The sequence below is a fragment of the Podarcis filfolensis genome, assembly GCF_964270895.1.
Source record: "Podarcis filfolensis genome assembly, chromosome: 12".
NCBI lineage: Eukaryota > Metazoa > Chordata > Lepidosauria > Squamata > Lacertidae > Podarcis > Podarcis filfolensis.
In genome coordinates, this window is record NC_139614.1 from 51,507,934 (window position 1) to 51,526,981 (window position 19,048).

The following is a 19,048-nucleotide window of genomic DNA, read 5'->3' on the forward strand; positions in this document are numbered from 1 at the left end:
CCAGCTTCCCCTATGGATTTCAAGCAGTTGCAGAAGCAGACAAGGACCCAGAGGCACAGTCTCTGACCACTTTCAGAAGTAACCTCCAGTTGTTCATTGAACAGGCAGGGTTTTATGCCCACCAGCCCCACCATCTTTGCCCTCCATGTGGCCAAGATGGAGAGCTTCTCTGTGGACAACATCTTCACCACGCAATCTGGAACCCTATGTAATTTGGGTTCCTGTCTGTGCTGAGGAGTTTTCTGTGCACATTTGCACACACAGGGTCTCAATCCACAGCTCCTAGTGAACATGTGGCTGTCAGGGGGTGGAGTCGGTAATCACATTGCCATGGGGATTGCTCTCTGCTCATTTACCTATTGCATTTATATCCCACCTTTCAAGAGCTCGAGGTGGTTCACAAGGTTCTCCCCCTCCTCATTTCATCCCCACAACCCTGTGAGGTAGGTGAGGCTGAAAGGCAGTGACTGGTCCAAGGTCACCCAGTCAGCTTCATGGCCAAGTGGGGATTTGAATCCTGATCTCTCAGGTCCTAGTCTGACACTCTAACCACTATGCCACACTGGCTCAGTGAATGTGCTTCTGAAATGCCCTTCTGGCCAATGGAGACTGTGCCCAGTTGCAAACTGCTCTGGTGCTATCCTTCTCCTCGGGCTCCTCTTTTGGTTGTTGCCAAAAATATAAATGCATAGCACACAGGGGAGATGCCATTATTCTCACCAACCACCACCATCCGGCCGCTTACCCTCTTTGGCTTCTGAAGAGCTTAAAACTCAACCACTTAAACCAATTAATTGTATGAGCTGGAATCGATTCCACAGTCAATTAAATCTGCATACTGGTAAAAATACAAAGCACAGTGCTTTTCGGTGATGGATGAATGCATCGCTGCAGCCGCCAGCTTAGGAGAAACCTTTCCTCCCATATGGGAAGGAAATTAGGGGTGGTTCTTATGGTGCCTACCACGCATACGAGTAGGGACGCGGGTGGCGCTGTGGGTTAAACCACAGAGCCTAGGACTTGCCGATCAGAAGGTCAGCGGTTCAAATCCCTGTGATGGGGTGAGCTCCCGTTGCTCGGTCCCTGCTCCTGCCAACCTAGCAGTTCGAAAGCACATCAAAGTGCAAGTAGATAAATAGGTACCACTCCGGCGGGAAGGTAAACGGCGTTTCCGTGCGCTACTCTGGTTCGCCAGAAGTGGCTTAGTCATTCTGGCCACATGACCCGGAAGCTGTACGCCGGCTCCCTCGGCCAATAAAGCAAGATGAGTGCCACAACCCCAGAGTCAGCCACGACTGGACCTAACGGTCAGGGGTCCCTTTACCCTTTACCTTTATGCCTTGGCTATGCTTGGCAGGAGACATTCCCTGTCCTGCTACCTGAGACTCTTTTAATTGGAAATGCCTGGGAGTAAACCTGGGACATTCTTCCTACAAAGCATGTGCTCTACTGCTGTACTAAGGGCACCACCTCAACATATACAAGCCAGTGTGGTGTAGTGGTTAGAGTGTCAGACTTGGACCTGGGTTCAAATCCCCACGCAGCTATGAAGAAGAAGAAGAAGAGTTTGGATTTGATATCCCGCCTTTCACTCCCCTTCAGGAGTCTCAAAGTGGCTAACATTCTCCTTTCCCTTCCTCCCCGACAACAAACACTCTGTGAGGTGAGTGGGGCTGAGAGACTTCAGAGAAGTGTGACTGGCCCAAGGTCACCCAGCAGCTGCATGTGGAGGAGTGGAGATGCGAACCCGGTTCCCCAGATTACGAGACTACCGCTCTTAACCACTACACCACAATGGCCTACCTCACAAGGTTGTTGTGGCGATTAAATGAGAAGAGGGGGTCCAAGTACACCACCTTGAGCTCTTGGAGAAAAGGTGGACTATAAGTGCAATAAATAAATATGCAATGATTTACCCAACTTTTTTAAAAAAGCAAGAAAGAATATGCCTGTATTTGGAGAGGAATTCATTAGACGGTATTTTATTTTGATCTTGGAATTTCAGAAGGGTCTTGATCAGTGGCAGCGCTGAGCCAGTGGAATCCTAAATTGCATTTCCTCCCACCCTCCGGCTGGATATGAAAGATGACAGCCTTTGAAAAATGATTTGCATGACATATCTTTCCCCAGTCCAGAACATGGATGTGTTTTATTTATTCATTCATACACAGACGAACACCTCTGGAAAGCCTGTGTTGTATAACGGCAGCACACAAGCCGCAGCTCTGGGAAACTCAGCTGAGCAGTCACTCTGACTCACAAAGAGAATAGTAAATGCTGTTCCAAGAGCAGACTCTTGATGAGATGAGAACAGGTTTTTTTGTTTTTTTTAAAAGATATTTATTGAAGTTTTACAAAAACATAAGTTTACAAAATAAAAAAGGTCATATAAAAAGAAAAGGATACAAAAAAGAGAACATAGAAAAATACATGAAAAAGAAAAAAGAAGAATAAAAATACAAAATACAAAAGACAAATAGCTAAAAAAGAATTAAAAACAAATCTGTTTTTTGTAACTTTGAACTCATTAGCTTGTTTCCTTGGCCTCCTCACACCTCCCCTTTTTGTATTCCCATTTAAATAATCAAATCAGCAAATCCTTACCCTCTTTCGTTTATCTTAACTCTGTATCTTAACATATTATAACTCTATATTTTCATCCATTATCAATTCATTTTTGCATATTCTTATTAACTTTGTTGATAATGCCACTTATTTTCAATCCAACATCATTTTAACATTCATTAATTTTACAGTATTTCTGAAGATAGTCTTTAAATTTCTTCCAGTCTTCTTCCACCAACTCTTCTCCCAGGTCTTGGATTCTGCCAGTCATTTCCGCCAATTCCATATAATCTGTCACCTCCATCTGCCACTCTTCCAGGGTGGGTAACTCTTGTGTCTTCCAATACTTTGCAATAAGTATTCTTGCTGCTGTTGTTGCATACATAAAGAAAGTTCTATCCTTCTTTAGCACCAATTGACCGACTATGCCCAGGAGAAAGGCCTCTGGTTTCTTCAGGAAGGTATATTTAAATACCTTTTTCATTTCATTATAGATCATCTCCCAGAACGCCTTCATCTTTGGGCACGTCCACCAAAGGTGAAAGAATGTACCTTCATTTTCTTTACATTTCCAACATTTGTTATCGGGCAAATGATATATTTTTGCAAGCTTGACTGGTGTCATGTACCACCTGTATATCATTTTCATAATATTCTCTCTTAAGGCATTACATGCCGTAAATTTCATACCGGTGGTCCACAACTGTTCCCAGTCAGCAAACATAATGTTATGTCCAACATCTTGTGCCTATTTAATCATAGCAGATTTAACCGTTTCATCCTGCGTATTCCACTTTAACAGCAAGTTATACATTCTTGAAAGTATCTTAGTTTTGGGATCTAACAGTTCTGTTTCCAATTCTGATTTTTCCACCTGGAAGCCAATTTTTTTGTCCAAATTATAGGCCTCTCTTATTTGATAGTAATGAAGCCAGTCTCACACTTTATCTTTTAATTTCTCAAAACTCTGCAATTTCAATTTGTCTCCTTCTTGTTCCAATATTTCCCAATATTTCGGCCATTTGGCCTCCATATTGAGCTTTTTCTGAGCCTTTGCTTCCATTGGTGACAGCCACCTTGGGGTTTTATTTTCAAGTAAGTCTTTATATCTTATCCAGACATTAAGCAGTGCTTTCCTGACAGTATGGTTTTTAAATGCTTTATGTGCTTTAACCTTGTCATACCACAGATATGCATGCCACCCAAAAACATTATTAAAACCTTCTAAGTCCAAAATGTCTGTGTTCTCAAGAAGCAGCCAATCTTTCAACCAGCAGAATGCTGCTGATTCATAGTAAAGTTTAAGGTCTGGCAGGGCAAATCCGCCTCTTTCCCTTGCGTCAGTTAATATTTTAAATTTTATTCTGGGCTTCTTGCCCTTGGTCTCGCAGGTTTTGGATCCTTTCTGTCATCTTATCTAGTTCTGCATAGTCCATTAATTTCATCTGCCATTCTTCTTTTGTCCGCCATTCTTCTTGTTTCCATTTCTGTGCCAATAATACTCTTGCTGCCATTGTTGCATATAAAAACAATTGACTATCCTGTCTATTAATATCCTCCCCTACAGGGCAAATCCACCTCTTTCCTTTGCGTCAGTTAATATTTTAAATTTTATTCTAGGCTTCTTGCCCTGCCAGACAAATCTAGAAATATCTCTCTGCCACTTCTTGAAACAGTCCATCCTGTCCAATATTTGCAATGATTGAAACAGAAATAACATTTTTGGCAATACATTCATCTTTATAGCTGCTATTCGACCCAACAAGGAAAGCTTCAAATTTGACCATATTTCCAAGTCTTTTTTCACTTCTATCCAACATTTCTCATAGTTATCTTTAAATAAGTTTAAGTTCTTAGCAGTCATATTAACCCCCAAATATTTTACTTTCTTAACTAATGTTAAACCAGTCTCCTTCTGAAACCTCTCTTTCTCAATCGGTGTTAAGTTTTTCTCAAGCACTTTAGTTTTTGACTTGTTTAGCTTAAATCCTGCCACATGACCAAATTCTTGAATCAATTCTAATACTCTTTTCGTACTAGATTCTGGCTCCTGTAACGTCAAAACTAGGTCATCTGCAAAAGCTTTCAATTTATATTGTTTGGCTCCGACCTGAATACCTTTAATCAGACGGTCCCTTCTAATCATATTCAGCAAAACCTCCAGAACCGAAATAAAAAGCAATGGGGAAATTGGGCAGCCTTGTTGTGTCCCTTTCTCTATCTTAAATTCCTCTGTCATCACATCATTAACTATTAACTTAGCCATTTGTTCTGAGTAAATTGCACTTATAGCATTTTCAAACCCTTGGCCCACCCCCATTCCCTGAAGATTTTTCTTCATAAAATTCCAAGAAATATTATCAAAAGCTTTTTCTGCATCTATAAAAATTAAAACTGCTTTGGTATTGATGTTCACTTGCAGCTTCTCCAAAATGTTAATTATATTCCTTGTATTGTCAGACAAATGTCTACCTGGGAGAAAGCCGGCTTGATCTTTATGTATCTCTTCAACTAATACCTTTTTTAATCTATTAGCCAAGATATCAGCAAAAATTTTGTAATCCACATTAAGCAGGGATATGGGGAGGTAGTTCTTAAGTTGTGTCTTTTCAGACTCAGTTTTCGGTATAAGTGTAATGTAAGCTTCCTTCCACGACTCTGGCGCCTTTTTCCCCTCCAAAATTTCATTACAGACCTCCTTTAGTGGCTGAATTAACCAGTCTTTCAGAGATCTATAGTATTTGGAGGTTAGACCATCCGGCCCTGGAGATTTACCCAGCTGCATGTTCTGGATGGCACCTTCAACCTCCTGTTCTGTAATTTTGTGATTCAACATCATCTTACTTTCTTGAGAGATTTTTTGTAATCCATTTGTTCTTAAAAATTGGTCTAAATCAGTCTCTTTCTGTGGCCCTTGTGTGTATAGTTGTTTAAAATATCTCTGGAAGCACTTTCTAATCTCCAATGGATTCTGTATGTTCTTTCCTTCCACATCCAAATTTGTGATGGTGTTTAATTTTTGTCTTTTTTTCATCTGCCAGGCTAGCAGTTTCCCGCATTTATTAGCCGATTCAAATGTCTTTTGTCTCATCTGCTTTTTCCATTCTACTTCCTGATTTATCATTTTCATGTATTGTACTTGATATAGCTTTATTTCTCTCAGAATCTCTTGCGACTTTGGTTTCGCTCTTAATTTCTTCTCTCCTTCTTTTATTTTTTCCAAGATTTTATCTTTTTTCTCATTTTGAATTCTCTTCTTTATTGCGTTCTGTTGAATCAGAAACCCTCTCATGACCGCTTTGCTTGCGTCCCAGATTACTCTTTTTTCAACCGTGGTATTCAAATTTATCTCAAAATAATCTCTCAAGATTTTTTGGGCCTTCTTGGTAACCTCTTGATCTCTAAATAAGGTGTCATTCATCCTCCATCTGAAGGAACCGATTGGTGTTAGTTTCATCTCCATCTTCACCGCATTATGGTCGGAGCAAGTTTTTGGGCAAATTTCCACTTTTCGAGTCTTAGGTGCCAGTCCTCTAGTTATCCATATTTGGTCAAATCTTGTCCATGTCATGTTGGCTTCAGAGAAGAATGTTCCCTCTCTTCCAAGGGGGTTCTTGGTTCTCCAAATGTCAATCAAGTCCATATTGTCAGTCAATTCAAAAAAGGTTTTTGGTAGTCTGCCATCTTTAGTTACAACTTGTCTCTGCGACTTATCCATATTTGTAGATACCACTCCATTCATATCTCCCATCATAATAATGTTGTAGTCCATGTAGTCAAGCAATATCTCATGCAATTTCCTGAAGAATTCAGATTTCCCCTCATTTGGTGCATAAACTCCTACAATCAGAAATTTTTCTCTTTGTGATTGAATCTCACTTGCCACAAATCTTCCTTGTTCATCTTTAAAAACAAATTTCGGTGATAGGCTCTCTTTGGCATAAATAACAACTCCTCTCTTTTTAACCTTGTCCGATGAAATAAACTCTTGACCCAATCTTTTATTAATCAGTACTTTCCTGTGAAGCCTTATCACATGAGTTTCCTGTAAACAAATTAAGTCCAATTGTTCCTTTTTCAACAAATGAAAGACTTTCTTCCTCTTCTCCGGGGAATTAAATCCATGAATATTCCAACTTAATAATTGCAGAGACATGGTGTGGTTATTCTATTTTCCTCCAACTGCTCCCAAAAGTTCTTCTTGTTCTGACGGTGGTATCACTTTTTTTTGTTTGTCCAGTCCCAAAGGTGGTGGTGCTATGTCTAGTACTCCTGATCTTAAAGCTCTTAGCTCTTCTAGTACTTCTTTTTGCAGGTCTTCTTCGTGGTCTCTCAAAATTTTTTCCTTATCTTCCACTGATCTTATTTTGAACTTTTTCCCTTTAAAGGTAAAAGATAGTCCCTGGGGGAATTCCCACCTAAAAACAATTCTGTTTCTTCTCAGTAGGGCCACCAGATCTCCGTAGTTGGTTCTAAGATCCAATAGATGTTTCGGTATATCCTTAAAAATCTCCACTCTCGAGTCATTGATCTCCAAAGTCTTCTGGAAGTGCACACTCAGTATTTTATCTCTCTCTTCTTTCGTTCGGAGGGTAACCAAACAGTCTCTCACCCTGTTTTTTCTCCCTCCTCTTCCAAGTCTGAATGCACTTACTATCTTAAAGTCTTTCTCCAGCTCCAAATTCCAAAATTTTCCAAATTCCTGCGTAAGGTAGTCACTTAGGTTATCTTTTTCAAGTTCCGGTACTGCCCTGATCCTCAGATTGGTCTGTTTCTCCCTCAGTTCAATCATAGACAGAAGTGACTGATGATCCCCAATCTGTTTGCGCATAGGTTTTATTTCTTCCTCTACAGCCACTGCTTTTTCTTTTGCTTCCTCAGCTATTTTTCAATTAGACGCAGATTCTTCCAGCAATTTTTCAATAGATTCTGTATTGGAGTTCACCTTCTGTCCCAGATTATTAATGCTGGCAGCATTCCTGTCTATTTTAGTTGATTGTTCCGTAACTTGTTTGCTTAGGCCTTCCAATTTTTCATAAATTTTATTTAACACAGAATTAAAATCCCCTTCTGAAGCCATTCCTTTTGACTCAGCTTGTGCAAAATCTTCCCCCTGTGTCACAGGAGGGCTGGGAACAGATGATCTACGTTGCTGGGAAACTATACTGGGCTGCTGCACTCTGGCCTTGCCCGATCTTGTTGTCCTATCAGTCATCACACTTTTGTCTATGAATCAAGGTCGGTCCCACGGTCAAGTCTTGCCGTGGAAAATCCCCAAAGTCCAGAGTGGAAAAATCCCCCAGCTGGGTGTACAGCTTCAATGTTCCTCTAGGGGGACACTGTAGCAGTCATTAAAGTTACAATAAAGAATCTTTTCCAACTTTCCTAAGTCCCCTCAAAAAAAAACAAGCAACAGTTTCAAGTCCAGAGAAGACCTTCAACAAGTATCTCCTTTGCAGAGTTAACCATTAAAAAGTTACAATGTCTATAAATAGTGCGACTCTCAATGCAACAGTTCTAGTGAACCTGGCAGTCCGTTCCCAGGAATTAAATAATTGTGTCTATTTTTCCCAGAAGAAATAAAGTCACTTTTCCCTCTCCCCCCCCCTCCACTAACCTGGGGGGGGGGGAGTTCTTTCACTTTAACGTTCAGATTTAGAGCTTTAAAAGCACCGCTCTCCAGGTCTTAGCTTAGAAGCGTCTTTGCTTTGATCTGTGTACAGAAACGGAAGGCGGACTTCCTGTTTACGCCTTCCCGCTTCAGTGCCAAATTAATCCCTTTTTTCTTCCTTTAGTCCCAATTTCTTAAGCTTCACCTACTCACGGGTAGTTGTTTAGCAGCTGAATTGTCACAGGAAAAAGGTCAGGGCTCTCCGGCAACAGCTGTGCGGCTGCACCCCACGGAAGGAGCAATTGACTCTCAGCACCGCGCCAAGCTCCCGTTACGCTCCGGAGCCCCTTGTGGGGTTCCTTCGCCAATTCGGGGGGCGCTAAGGGTGCCCGCCGAGTCCCACGTTCACAGGCTTCTCCTGCCTGTGATTTTCAAAAGGGTCTCCACTTCGCCGTAGCGGACAGACCCACTTTCCACGGAGCTTCTCCCTCCAGATTAGAAGGAGGCGCCGCCTCCGGAAGCCCCCAAGATGAGAACAGTTTGTGTGAGCCAAAAAGAGCCCTGCCTGCCTCCTCACATCGCCCTTCCTAAGCCCCCGATTTAATTAGCCAAGCTTTGCAGTTAAAGCCGTCTCCAATATATCCTGTGTCATTTGTTTTCAAACAGTGTTTCTGGCTCTGTTTGTGGTGTTGCCTGAAAGCAACACCTTTCCTTTCTCAATGTTACCTTCTCTCCACGCATCTTCTCAGCTCTCTGTCTGCCCCCTTCCTGCGTGAGAGACCCAGGCAGTGTCAAAACCACACATGGAAAGCTGCCATACCTGTTGGCATGAAGCTTGGTCATCTCTGACTTTTTCCCTCAGCCATGACTCAACCAGGATTTTTCATATCAGGCCTTGGAGAAACCAAGGCAAGTGGCCACATTTGGCAAGTGGCTAAATACTCCATGGGACGCGGGAGGCACTGTGGGTTAAACCACAGAGCCTAGGACTTGCTGATCAGAAGGTTTCGAAATATGGAAATCTCTCATAGAAGCTGCAAAGCATGGCCTCACTGAGATACAGAAGGGTGAGTGCTGAGCTCTGGAAAGAGGAAAATACAGTTGTTTGGAAGTTAAAAGAACAGACTGTAAGCCCCTGTTTGGATAAGTATGTGACTGTAAATATTATGTTTTAATTCATCTACAACTATAAGTTTCTGCAAGTAAAGTTTTTGAATGTTGAAGTCTGGACATTGGTTTAATTTCCAAAGAAGGGTGTCAGTCATATTGTATATGATTTGAGCTCCTTAGCTGCATTTTTGCTACCCTTATTTCATCATGGCCTGATCTGACAGGCTCTTCTTATGGTCTTACATTTGCCAAGGAGCCTACATTATGGAAATCAGGTTAGTATCCAGTGAACCTCACCCCAGTGTTTTATCCAGTTCTGCGATTTCCCTTTTAAGCACTCTACCCTGATCAACTAGCTCCGGTGCACTGGAAGCCATTAAAACTTCTGCATGGTTGTGTTTTGTTGTTGTTCTTTTAAACCCTTTACCTATTTTCTTGTTGTTAAAAGCGAGAGCAATAACAAGCAAACTGCATCTCCATGCATGAGCTCAGAATAAACTATCCAACAGCCGGGAATAATGCGAGCAACTTGGACTGAATAAAAGGTTTCTCCTTTCCCAGTTGCAGATAAGAGATCCCATCCTTTCAAAAACCCATTTTCCCATGTGTGAAATATTTTGCTATGTAAATGACTTGGCGCCGGCCTTACCTTTTGAGACGCTATTGAGAGGACTTGAAAGAGGAGCCTCTTTTCACACTTCTGTTGTGAAGGGTTAGCTTTATGAATAAGAGCCTGGGAGAAGAAAGCGCTGTTCCTAAAGCTGGCAGAGAAATGTGGTGCAAACGCAATGCGCTGGCTACCTCTTCGCTTTCCCCGTGTGTTCAATGCACCATTGACTCACAGGGACGCATGCTCACAACCTGATTCCGTGCGCACGATCTGGAAGTCAGTCCCAGGGGTGTCAGTGGGGATGTATTGACAAGCCATTTCATGTCCATTACCAGTGGGCCAAGAAGGAAATTTAGGTCATAAGGAAAGCGGCCACAGCTCAATGGTAGAACGTCTGCTTTCCAGGCAGAAGGTCCCATGTTTGATTCTCGGCATCTCCTGGAAAATCTCCTGCTATTCAGACATGTTTCACCAATACACAAGGACCCATTATTGATGAAGGTGGCAGGTAGAATGCAATAATAATAATAATATAATGATAATAATAATAATTTATTATTTATACCCCACCCATCTGGCTGGGTCCCTCCAGCCACTCTGGGCGGCTTCCAACAAAACACTAAAATACAATAACCTATTAAACATTAAAAGCTTCCCTAAACAGGGCTGCCTTTAGATGTCTTCTAAAAGTTTGGTAGTTATTTTTCTCTTTGACATCTGGTGGGAGGGCGTTCCACAGGGCGGGCGCCACTACCGAGAAGGCCCCCTGCCTGGTTCCCTGTAACCTCACTTCTTGCAATGAGGGAACCGCCAGAAGGCTCTCGGCGCTGGACCTCAGTGTCCGGGCTGAACGATGGAGGTGGAGATGCTCCTTCAGGTATACTGGACCGAGGCCATTTAGGGCTTTAAAGGTCAGCACCAACACTTTGAATTGTGCTCGGAAACGTACTGGGAGCCAATGTAGGTCTTTAAAGACCGGTGTTATATGGTCTCAGTGGCCGCTCCCAGTCACCAGTCTAGCTGCCACATTCTGGATTAGTTGTAGCTTCCGGGTCACCTTCAAAGGTAGCCCCACGTAGAGCGCATTGCAGTAGTCCAAGCGAGAGATAACCAGATCATGCACCACTCTGGTGAGACAGTCCGCGGCAAACCGAACGTGTCAAATTGCAATTTTCTCTCCCATTCCAGCAGCAACTTTTTAAATGATCCTAATTAAACCAGGATTTTGGAGGATTGGTATGCACAAGGCAGAGCAGATCAGAAGCACCATAAAGGAATAAGGCTGGGGATTCCTGCCCCCCTCTAATAGTAGCACCAACAGCTTGTCTTTTATGTTAAAGCCCTGATGGAAAACTCATGCATTGAAGAAGAGGCGCCCAGGGAACAGATATTATGGCAATGTGTTTTTTAAAATGCCTTACTCGCTTCAAAGAACTCCCAGACCAGAACAATCTCAAAACCTGTTTTTACAGTTTTTGTTTGCAATTATGCGCTTTTTTCATTATGCGTTCTTCAACATCTGTGCATTTGTCATTTGTGTAACATCTGTAATGATAAGAATAACCTCCTTTCATACCAGTTTTTTTTTCTGCATGAAATTAGACTCCTGTATAGAGAAGCTTAAGGACAAGGGTGGCGCTGTGGGTTAAACCACAGAGCCTAGGGCTTGCCGATCAGAAGGTTGGCGGTTCGAATCCCCGCAACGGGGTGAGCTCCCATTGCTCGGTCCCTGCTCCTGCCAACCTAGCAGTTCGAAAGCACGTCAAAGTGCAAGTAGACAAATAGATACCACTCCGGCGGGAAGGTAAACGGCGCTTCCGTGCGCTGCTCTGGTTCTCCAGAAGCGGCTCAGTCATGCTGGCCACATGACCCGGAAGCTGTACTCCGGCTCCCTCGGCCAATAAAGTGAGATGAGCGCCGCAACCCCAGAGTCGGTCACGACTGGACCTCATGGTCAGGGGTCCCTTTACCTTTACCTTATAGAGAAACTTATTCACAGAACCCATGGCAATACATGAGCTTACGAAGAGTCATCAAGAGTACCCTTTGCAGACAGACAGCTTCTCCTCCTCTCTCCTCCATCAACTGCATTTTTAATTGGGTTTCAAATACCTAAGTAAAAACTGTGCAAGGCCCATGATTCAGTTCAGGGCCTGGATCCATGTCAGATCAGGGCCATTCCGTTGCACCAGATTGGAGGGGATAGATGGACATTCACAGTCCCTAGTGGAAATTTTCAGCATATTGTCACTAATAATAATAATAATAATAATATTCCCCAGTCACTCTAGGCGGCTTCTAATGGAACATCAAAATACAATAACCTATTAAACATTAAAAGCTTCCCTAAACAGGGATGCCTTCAGGTGTCTTCTAAAAATCTGGTAGTTGTTTTCCTCTTTGACATCTGGTGGGAGGGCGTTCCACAGGGCAGGTGCAACTATCAAGAAGGCCCTCTGCCTGGTTCCCTGTAGCTTGGCTTCTTGCAGAGGGGAACCGCCAGAAGGCCCTTGGTGCAGGACCTCAGTGTCCGGGCAGAACGATGGGGGTGGAGAAGCTCCTTCAGGTATACTGGACCAAGGCGGTTTAGGGCTTTAAAGGTCAGCACCAACACTTCGAATTGTGCTCGGAAACATACTGGATCTCAGGGATCCAGGATTGGCTGCAGCTAAGAACATCAACTTGTGGCCTCTTGTGGTTCACATCAACTGGTATTCAGAAGCATTGCTGTCTGTGGAGGCAGAGCATAGCCATAAAGGCTAGTCGCCTTTGATAGCCCTTTCCTCCATTAATTTCTCTAATCCTTGAAGTGAAGGCCCAAGACAGGTGTTGATCATGATGTGAGCTGCGCACATGTGGTCTGAAGCGAGCGAGCGAGCTACCACCATTCCTGTGGATCCTCCTTTTATTGAGACAAACATGCAAGCTAGGCAAATACATTTTTGGGCTGTGACCTTTACACATCTTCCGTCTCGAGATTGTGGGGTGGTCCGAAGCTATTTTGGCACCTGTTCCACAGCGTCATTTTCCCCTTGCACAGTGTATGACGTAGGAGACAAAAGTCTCATGGAAAAGGATTACAGACAGGACGCCGCAAACTGCTGAGATCGCGAAAGGTCATGCAGAGGTGGAACGATGTACCAGACAGCTGTGGCTTGTCTGGGGGGGTTCCCTGCACCCCAAGGTCACGCTGCAGGCAGACGTGGCTGCCTGCTGGTGGGGAAGTGTGCTCCCTCCGGACCCCACTCCCCACTCCGCGATATCCCTACAAATCCTCTTTTAAAGTCACCTACCTGTAGGTTGGTGGCCCTCACTTCTTCCATAGTTCTAAGCTTTAATTATGTGCTGTGTGAAGGACTTTCTTCTACGTGTACTGACAGCTACCTGACTGTGTCCTGACAGTCAAGTGTCTTGCTGCTAGGAAACCCGGGTTTCTCAGTACTGCTGCCCACGAGGCTGCCTGCCTGCATCTAATTCACTTGCCGGTAGCTCACTCTGGTAAAATTAAATCATGTTAATCCATCCCTATCATCTGAGTGCTGGAGGGGATGCTCAGAACAGACTTCCCACCTCCACATGGAGCGGCTGTGGCATTTGGGATTCGATTGTAAATCTGAGATGGCGAACCAGATGGTCCCAACACAGCCTGTGTAACTCTTATTTCTGTTTTCCCTGGCTCCTTCATAAATACCTTATTCACTACCTCTTGGTTGCAGCCATATCAACAATAGCTGGAAGCTGGGGGAAAACCCCTGGTTTTTTCGACTGCAAATTGGTATGGGCGCATTGGGTGGCTGACTCTCATTGAAAGATTAATGCACGATACCCAGAAAGCGAGGGGCTAAACAACATCTAATCAATTTGACACGGTACAGTTTCCATTCCTGACGTTCCTAAATGCTTCTCCCGAGGGTTTGTGACCTCCCATGACCCATCCTTAGCTTTGGAGAAGCTATATAGCTGTTTTACTCTGCTTCCCTGATTTCCGCGCTTGGTACGTCTTTCCAGATATATGGAAATAATATACTGTAATCACAGCACGTGAGAGACCTGCAATTGTTTGTTTTATTGTTGTTGTTCTTTATTGTAATGTGATTTCCAAATTCGGCAAACAAACCGTCCATCATTCTTAGTAGCCTTGGGTCTTGCCAGTAGAGAAAGGGCAATGAAATAATGGTAAAAAACAGAGGTGGGGAAGAACCGCAGCTCCAGTGGCTGAATTTGGCCCTTCAAGCCCTCTTTATGTGGCCCTTGGGACTCTCCCTAGGCAGCACACCATTCCCAGCCACACATCCTGCTGGCCTTGGTTTGCATCCTTCCTGAGCGCTGTAGCCTGGATGGAATGTGTCCTTGAACTATGATAATTCCTCTTGCTTCCCTGGGTGAAGGACAGAGAGGAGTTTGTGAATGTGTATAGAAACTAGCTTGCTGTACAAAGGTGGGGTCTACATTCATTGCTCTGACCACTATTGGAGCTTGTGGTGGACTTCAGGAGACAGAAGAGCAATATCCATCCACTTTTGATTGATGGGGTCTGTGTGGAGAGGGTAACAACGTTCAGATTTTTGGGCAGTGAATTACAAGAGGATCTGTCCTGGAGTGTCAACACAAGGGGGCTTGTGAAGAAGGTGCAGCAGAAACTGCTGCTTGCCTTCTATCACTGTGCCATTGAGAGTGTGCTCACTTATGGCTTATGTGTGTGGTACGGAAGCTGTACTACCCAGGACAGGATGGGGTTGTGCAGAGTTGTTAAGGCAGCAGAGAGCATTGTTGGCTGCCCACTCTCCACCTTAGAGCAGATTTATGCCACAAGGTGCCATAGGAAGGCACTGGACATAGTAAAAGATCCATCGCATCCTGGTCACTGTCTCTTCGAGCTCCTGCCGTCGGGACGGAGATACAGGACGATGAAGACAAGAACGAGCCGTCTTAAGAACAGCTTCTTCTCCAGAGCGATCTCGGCCCTGAATGGGAAGCCTGGACTTTGAAAGTCATCTAATCTTCCTTGCTGTACTATACTGTATTGTTTTAATTAGTGTTTTTATGGAGCAGTCAAGTAATTTCGTTGTCCCTGAGAGGGGGCAATGACAATAAAGATATTATTATTATTATTATTATTATTATTATTATTATTATTATTATTGCCTCTTCCATTATTTGTATGCGGCCCTGGAAGTTTGTCTTTGGGCTGAGAATGGTTCTTCACCTCTGGCATATATGGAGAGCAAATGGGGCGACTTGACTCAGCCTGCAACGCTTTTAATCACTTGACCTTTTCTCCCCTTTCGCAGGATGCCCAGGGATGTGGGATAACATTACCTGTTGGAAGCCTGCCTTTGTGGGCGAGGTCGTCTTCGTCAAATGCCCAGCACTCTTCACAATGGTCAACTTCGATGACGGTAACGTTGCCTGAATCTTCGCTGTTCTTGTGTCGTACATTTGCCTTACCTTTCCTGCCCCGACCTGGCCACAGTGATCCATGCGACGGTCACTTCCAGGCTTGACTACTGTAATTCGCTCTACGCGGGGCTGCCCTTGAAGCTGTCCCAGAAACTCCAGCGGGTGCAGAATGCTGCAGCGAGGCTCCTCACGGGGTCTCTGCCATGGGAGCATATTCACCCAGTGCTTTTCAAGCTGCACTGGCTCCCGGTGGAGTACAGGGTCAGATTTAAGGTGCTGGTTTTGACCTTTAAAGCTCTTCACAGCCTAGGACCCTCGTACCTACGGGACCGCCTCTCCCAGTATGCCCAACGGAGAGCCTCAAGGTCCATAAATAGCAACACCCTAGTGGTCCTGGGCCCTAAGGAAGTTAGATTAGCCTCAACCAGAGCCAGGGCCTTTTCAACTCTGGCTCCGGCCTGGTGGAACTCTCTGCCTCATGAGACCAGGGCCCTGCAGGATCTGATTTCTTTCTGCAGGGCCTGTAAGACAGAGTTGTTCCGCCTGGCCTTTGGCTTGGAGCCAATTTGATTCCCTCCCTCCCTCTCTTTCTTTTTTCTTTTCCTTTCTCCTCCTGCAATGAGGTTTCAATATTTTAATGTTGTATTTTAATTTTGTTTTTAAGTTGTATTCATTCGGTTTGTTTTTATTATTGCTTGTTAGCCACCTTGAGCCCACCTTGGCTCGGGAGGGCGGGGTATAAATACAAATTATTATTATTATTATTATTAAATGAGAGCTTTGCGCCTTGTATGGTGGCCTGGAACGCTCAAACCAAGCAAGACGCAACTGCGCACAGGCAATAACACACCTGTCAGGGACTGGGCAGAGGAGGAATGGTGGAGACCACCTCCCCATCCTGACTCTTCCAGGGAGGAGGAAGAGGATGACAGTATAGATTTACAACAGGGGTTTGAGGGAGGTCACAGCTCAGAGGCAGAAGAGGGGGGAAGCTGGGAAGTCATGGGAGAGCTGGAAAAACACCCGGCTGACACATTGTCATTAGAAAGCATTCCAGACCCTCCATCTCCCAGAACCCGGTGAGCCTTGAAAGTAGGAGAGCAAAAGAACTACCCACGCTGGAAGAGTGGCAGACGAAGGTGATAGACTATATGGGACTGGCTGAGATGACTGGCAGAATCCGTGACCAAGGGAAAGAGACGGTGGAAGAAGATTGGAAGAAATTGAAAGTTTATCTTAAGAACTGTTGTAAAATTAATGAGTGCTAAAATGTCATGGGTAATGTAAAACAGAATTGCAGTGATAAATAATTGGGTAAGAGGAAAAAGATTAGAAACTGAGTTATAAGCACTGAAATTAGGGGTTGCTGGAAAAGTTTAAAACAGGGATGCAGAAAAGGGAGGTATGGGGAAGTCGTTGAAACAAGGTTTAAGAAAAAGAGGTTAAGAAATTATACGTGTTTGTACGTTCTGTTTGTTTATGTGTTGTTAGTTGTTAGTTGTATTGTGTTCTATTATATGTTGGAAAATCAATAAAAATTTATTAAAAAAAAGAAAGTAGGAGAGCAAAGAGCTCAAAGACAGAGGGCATGTAGCAGCATCCGTAGAAGTGACGAATGAGGAAGTGGGAGAGACGGGGGGTGGAGATTCACTCAGGACAACACCATTATCCAAGAGGCTGAGTTCTATAGCCTCTCTCTGTGAAGATTGAAATTTAAAAAAACTTGTCCTTGCCTTTATACTTTCCTGAGCAACCAGCCGGGAGCTGCTGACAGCATCCTGACAATACCTGAAACACTAAGACAATGGTTCTCAAACAGTTGTTGTTGGACTACAACTCCCATTATCCCTGACCACTGGTCCTGCTAGCTAGGGATGATGGGAGTTGTAGTCCAGCGACAGCTGGGGACCCAAGTTTGAGAAACACTGCACTAAGACCTAGGATTAATCCAAGGCCAGTATTCACAGAACGTGTCCTGGGAAAGGGCCATAGCTCAGAGGTAGAGCTTTCGATTTGCCCACAGAAGGTCTTGAATTCAGTTGCCGGGATCTCCAGGTAGAACTGGGGAAGACTCTTCCTGAAACCCTGGAGAATCACTTCCAGTCTGTGTAGACAACACTAAGCTAGATGGAGCAATGGTCTGACTCAGTATAAAGCAGGTTCCTTTGTTCCTGATCAGGAGCTTACCAGAACATGGACCACTGTGATACTTCTGGCCATCTGTCATGGATGCTTTAGTTGAGATTCCTGCTTTGCAGGGGGTTAGATTAGATGACCCTTGAAATCCCTTCCAACTCTACAATTCTATGATACTTTTGCTGCTGCTGCTGGTTGGATTACAAAACTATGGTACTACTAACCTGACTGTATGCTTGTGAAATGTGGGCCACTTATAAACGCCATCTCCAACTCCTTGAAAAATTCCATCAACGGTGTCTCCAAAAAATGGTACACATCACTTGGGAAGACAGGCAAACTAATACCAGTGTACTGGAAGAAGCAAATATCACCAGCAATGATTCTTCAACTTCGACTTCGTTGGACTGGTCATGTTGTGTGGATGCCTGATGGTCGTCTTCCAAAGCAACTACTCTATTCCAAACTTAAAAATGGAAAGCATAATGCTGGTGGTCAACAAAAGAGGTTTAAAGACTGTCTCAAGGCAAATCTAAAAAAATGTAGTATAACCACTGACAACTGGGAAACACTGGCCTGAGAGTGCTCCAATTGTAGAACAGCCTTTACCAAAGGTGTCATGGGCTTTGAAGACACTCAAACTCAGGACGAAAGGGAGAAACGTGCTAAGAGGAAGGCACGCTTGGCAAACCCTCCCCATGATCAACCTCTGCCCGGGAACCAATGTTCCCACTGTGGAAGGACATGTGGGTCCAGAACTGGCCTCCACAGTCACTTATGGACTCATTGTTAAAACCGTGCTTATGGAAGACAATCTTACTCGGCTACGAGGGATTGCCAAAGAAGAAGTAGAAATCACCCCATCAGCTGCTTTACGGATGTGCATATGTACAGCATTTATACCCCACCCTTCAGCCAGAAATGGGTCTCAGAGTGGCTTGCAGAAATCAATATTACGACAGTCCCTGCCATTTGGCTGTTCATTCACACCAGGCCGAAATTCAGTTTTGGAAGGACAAGGCCAGAATCAATGGCCTCTTTTTTTCCTTTTCTTTGATGAGGGCAAATCATGAAAGAAAGTAATATTTTCTATCCCGACCGACAGCTGGTGAGGTGGGACTGATCCGCAGATACAATCGCCAACATGTGTTACATTTTTTTCTTATCAGTTCCTCCCTGATAACCAACAGCAGGCCTGGAGTCTCCATGGCAACGGCTGGGATCTTTTGAAAGCGATGAGCAGGCTTGTTACCCATGAGGCCGGCGGCTCCGGTAACATCAATCAAAGCCTTGGAACGAAAAAGAAGCAAAACATATAGAAACTAGTCCAAGGAACAAGAGGAACTTGACGCAGAAGAGGAATTTGGTCCAGAACTAAGGCACCACATTATTTGGTGGCTTTGTCTATTTTTAAAACCAGGGGTGGCTAACCTGCGGCCATCCAACTTTGGCTGAACTACAATTCCCATAAGTCCCAGCTAGAGCATGGCACATGGTGAGGGATGATGGGAGTTGTGTGTTATGGACTGGTTGGACACAAAGGAATGGTGGGAAGAATTAGCTGGGGAACCCCCAAGGGGAGAAGGCTCAGAGTCCAGGGACTGGAGGTGGGACAA

General features: G+C 44.2%; 1 protein-coding gene across 11 annotated transcripts in view; it reads left to right on the forward strand.

Annotated features, from left to right (window-relative positions):
* The window catches only part of ADCYAP1R1 (ADCYAP receptor type I), a 161,499-nt gene that overhangs the window by 77,013 nt on the left and 65,438 nt on the right, over nt 1-19,048 (forward strand). For all 11 annotated transcript variants that reach the window (XM_083579803.1, XM_083579807.1, XM_083579812.1 and 8 more), the window contains exon 4: nt 15,188-15,295. In XM_083579803.1, coding sequence (XP_083435929.1) covers nt 15,188-15,295 — 108 coding nt within the window. The remainder of the gene's footprint in view (nt 1-15,187; nt 15,296-19,048) is intronic.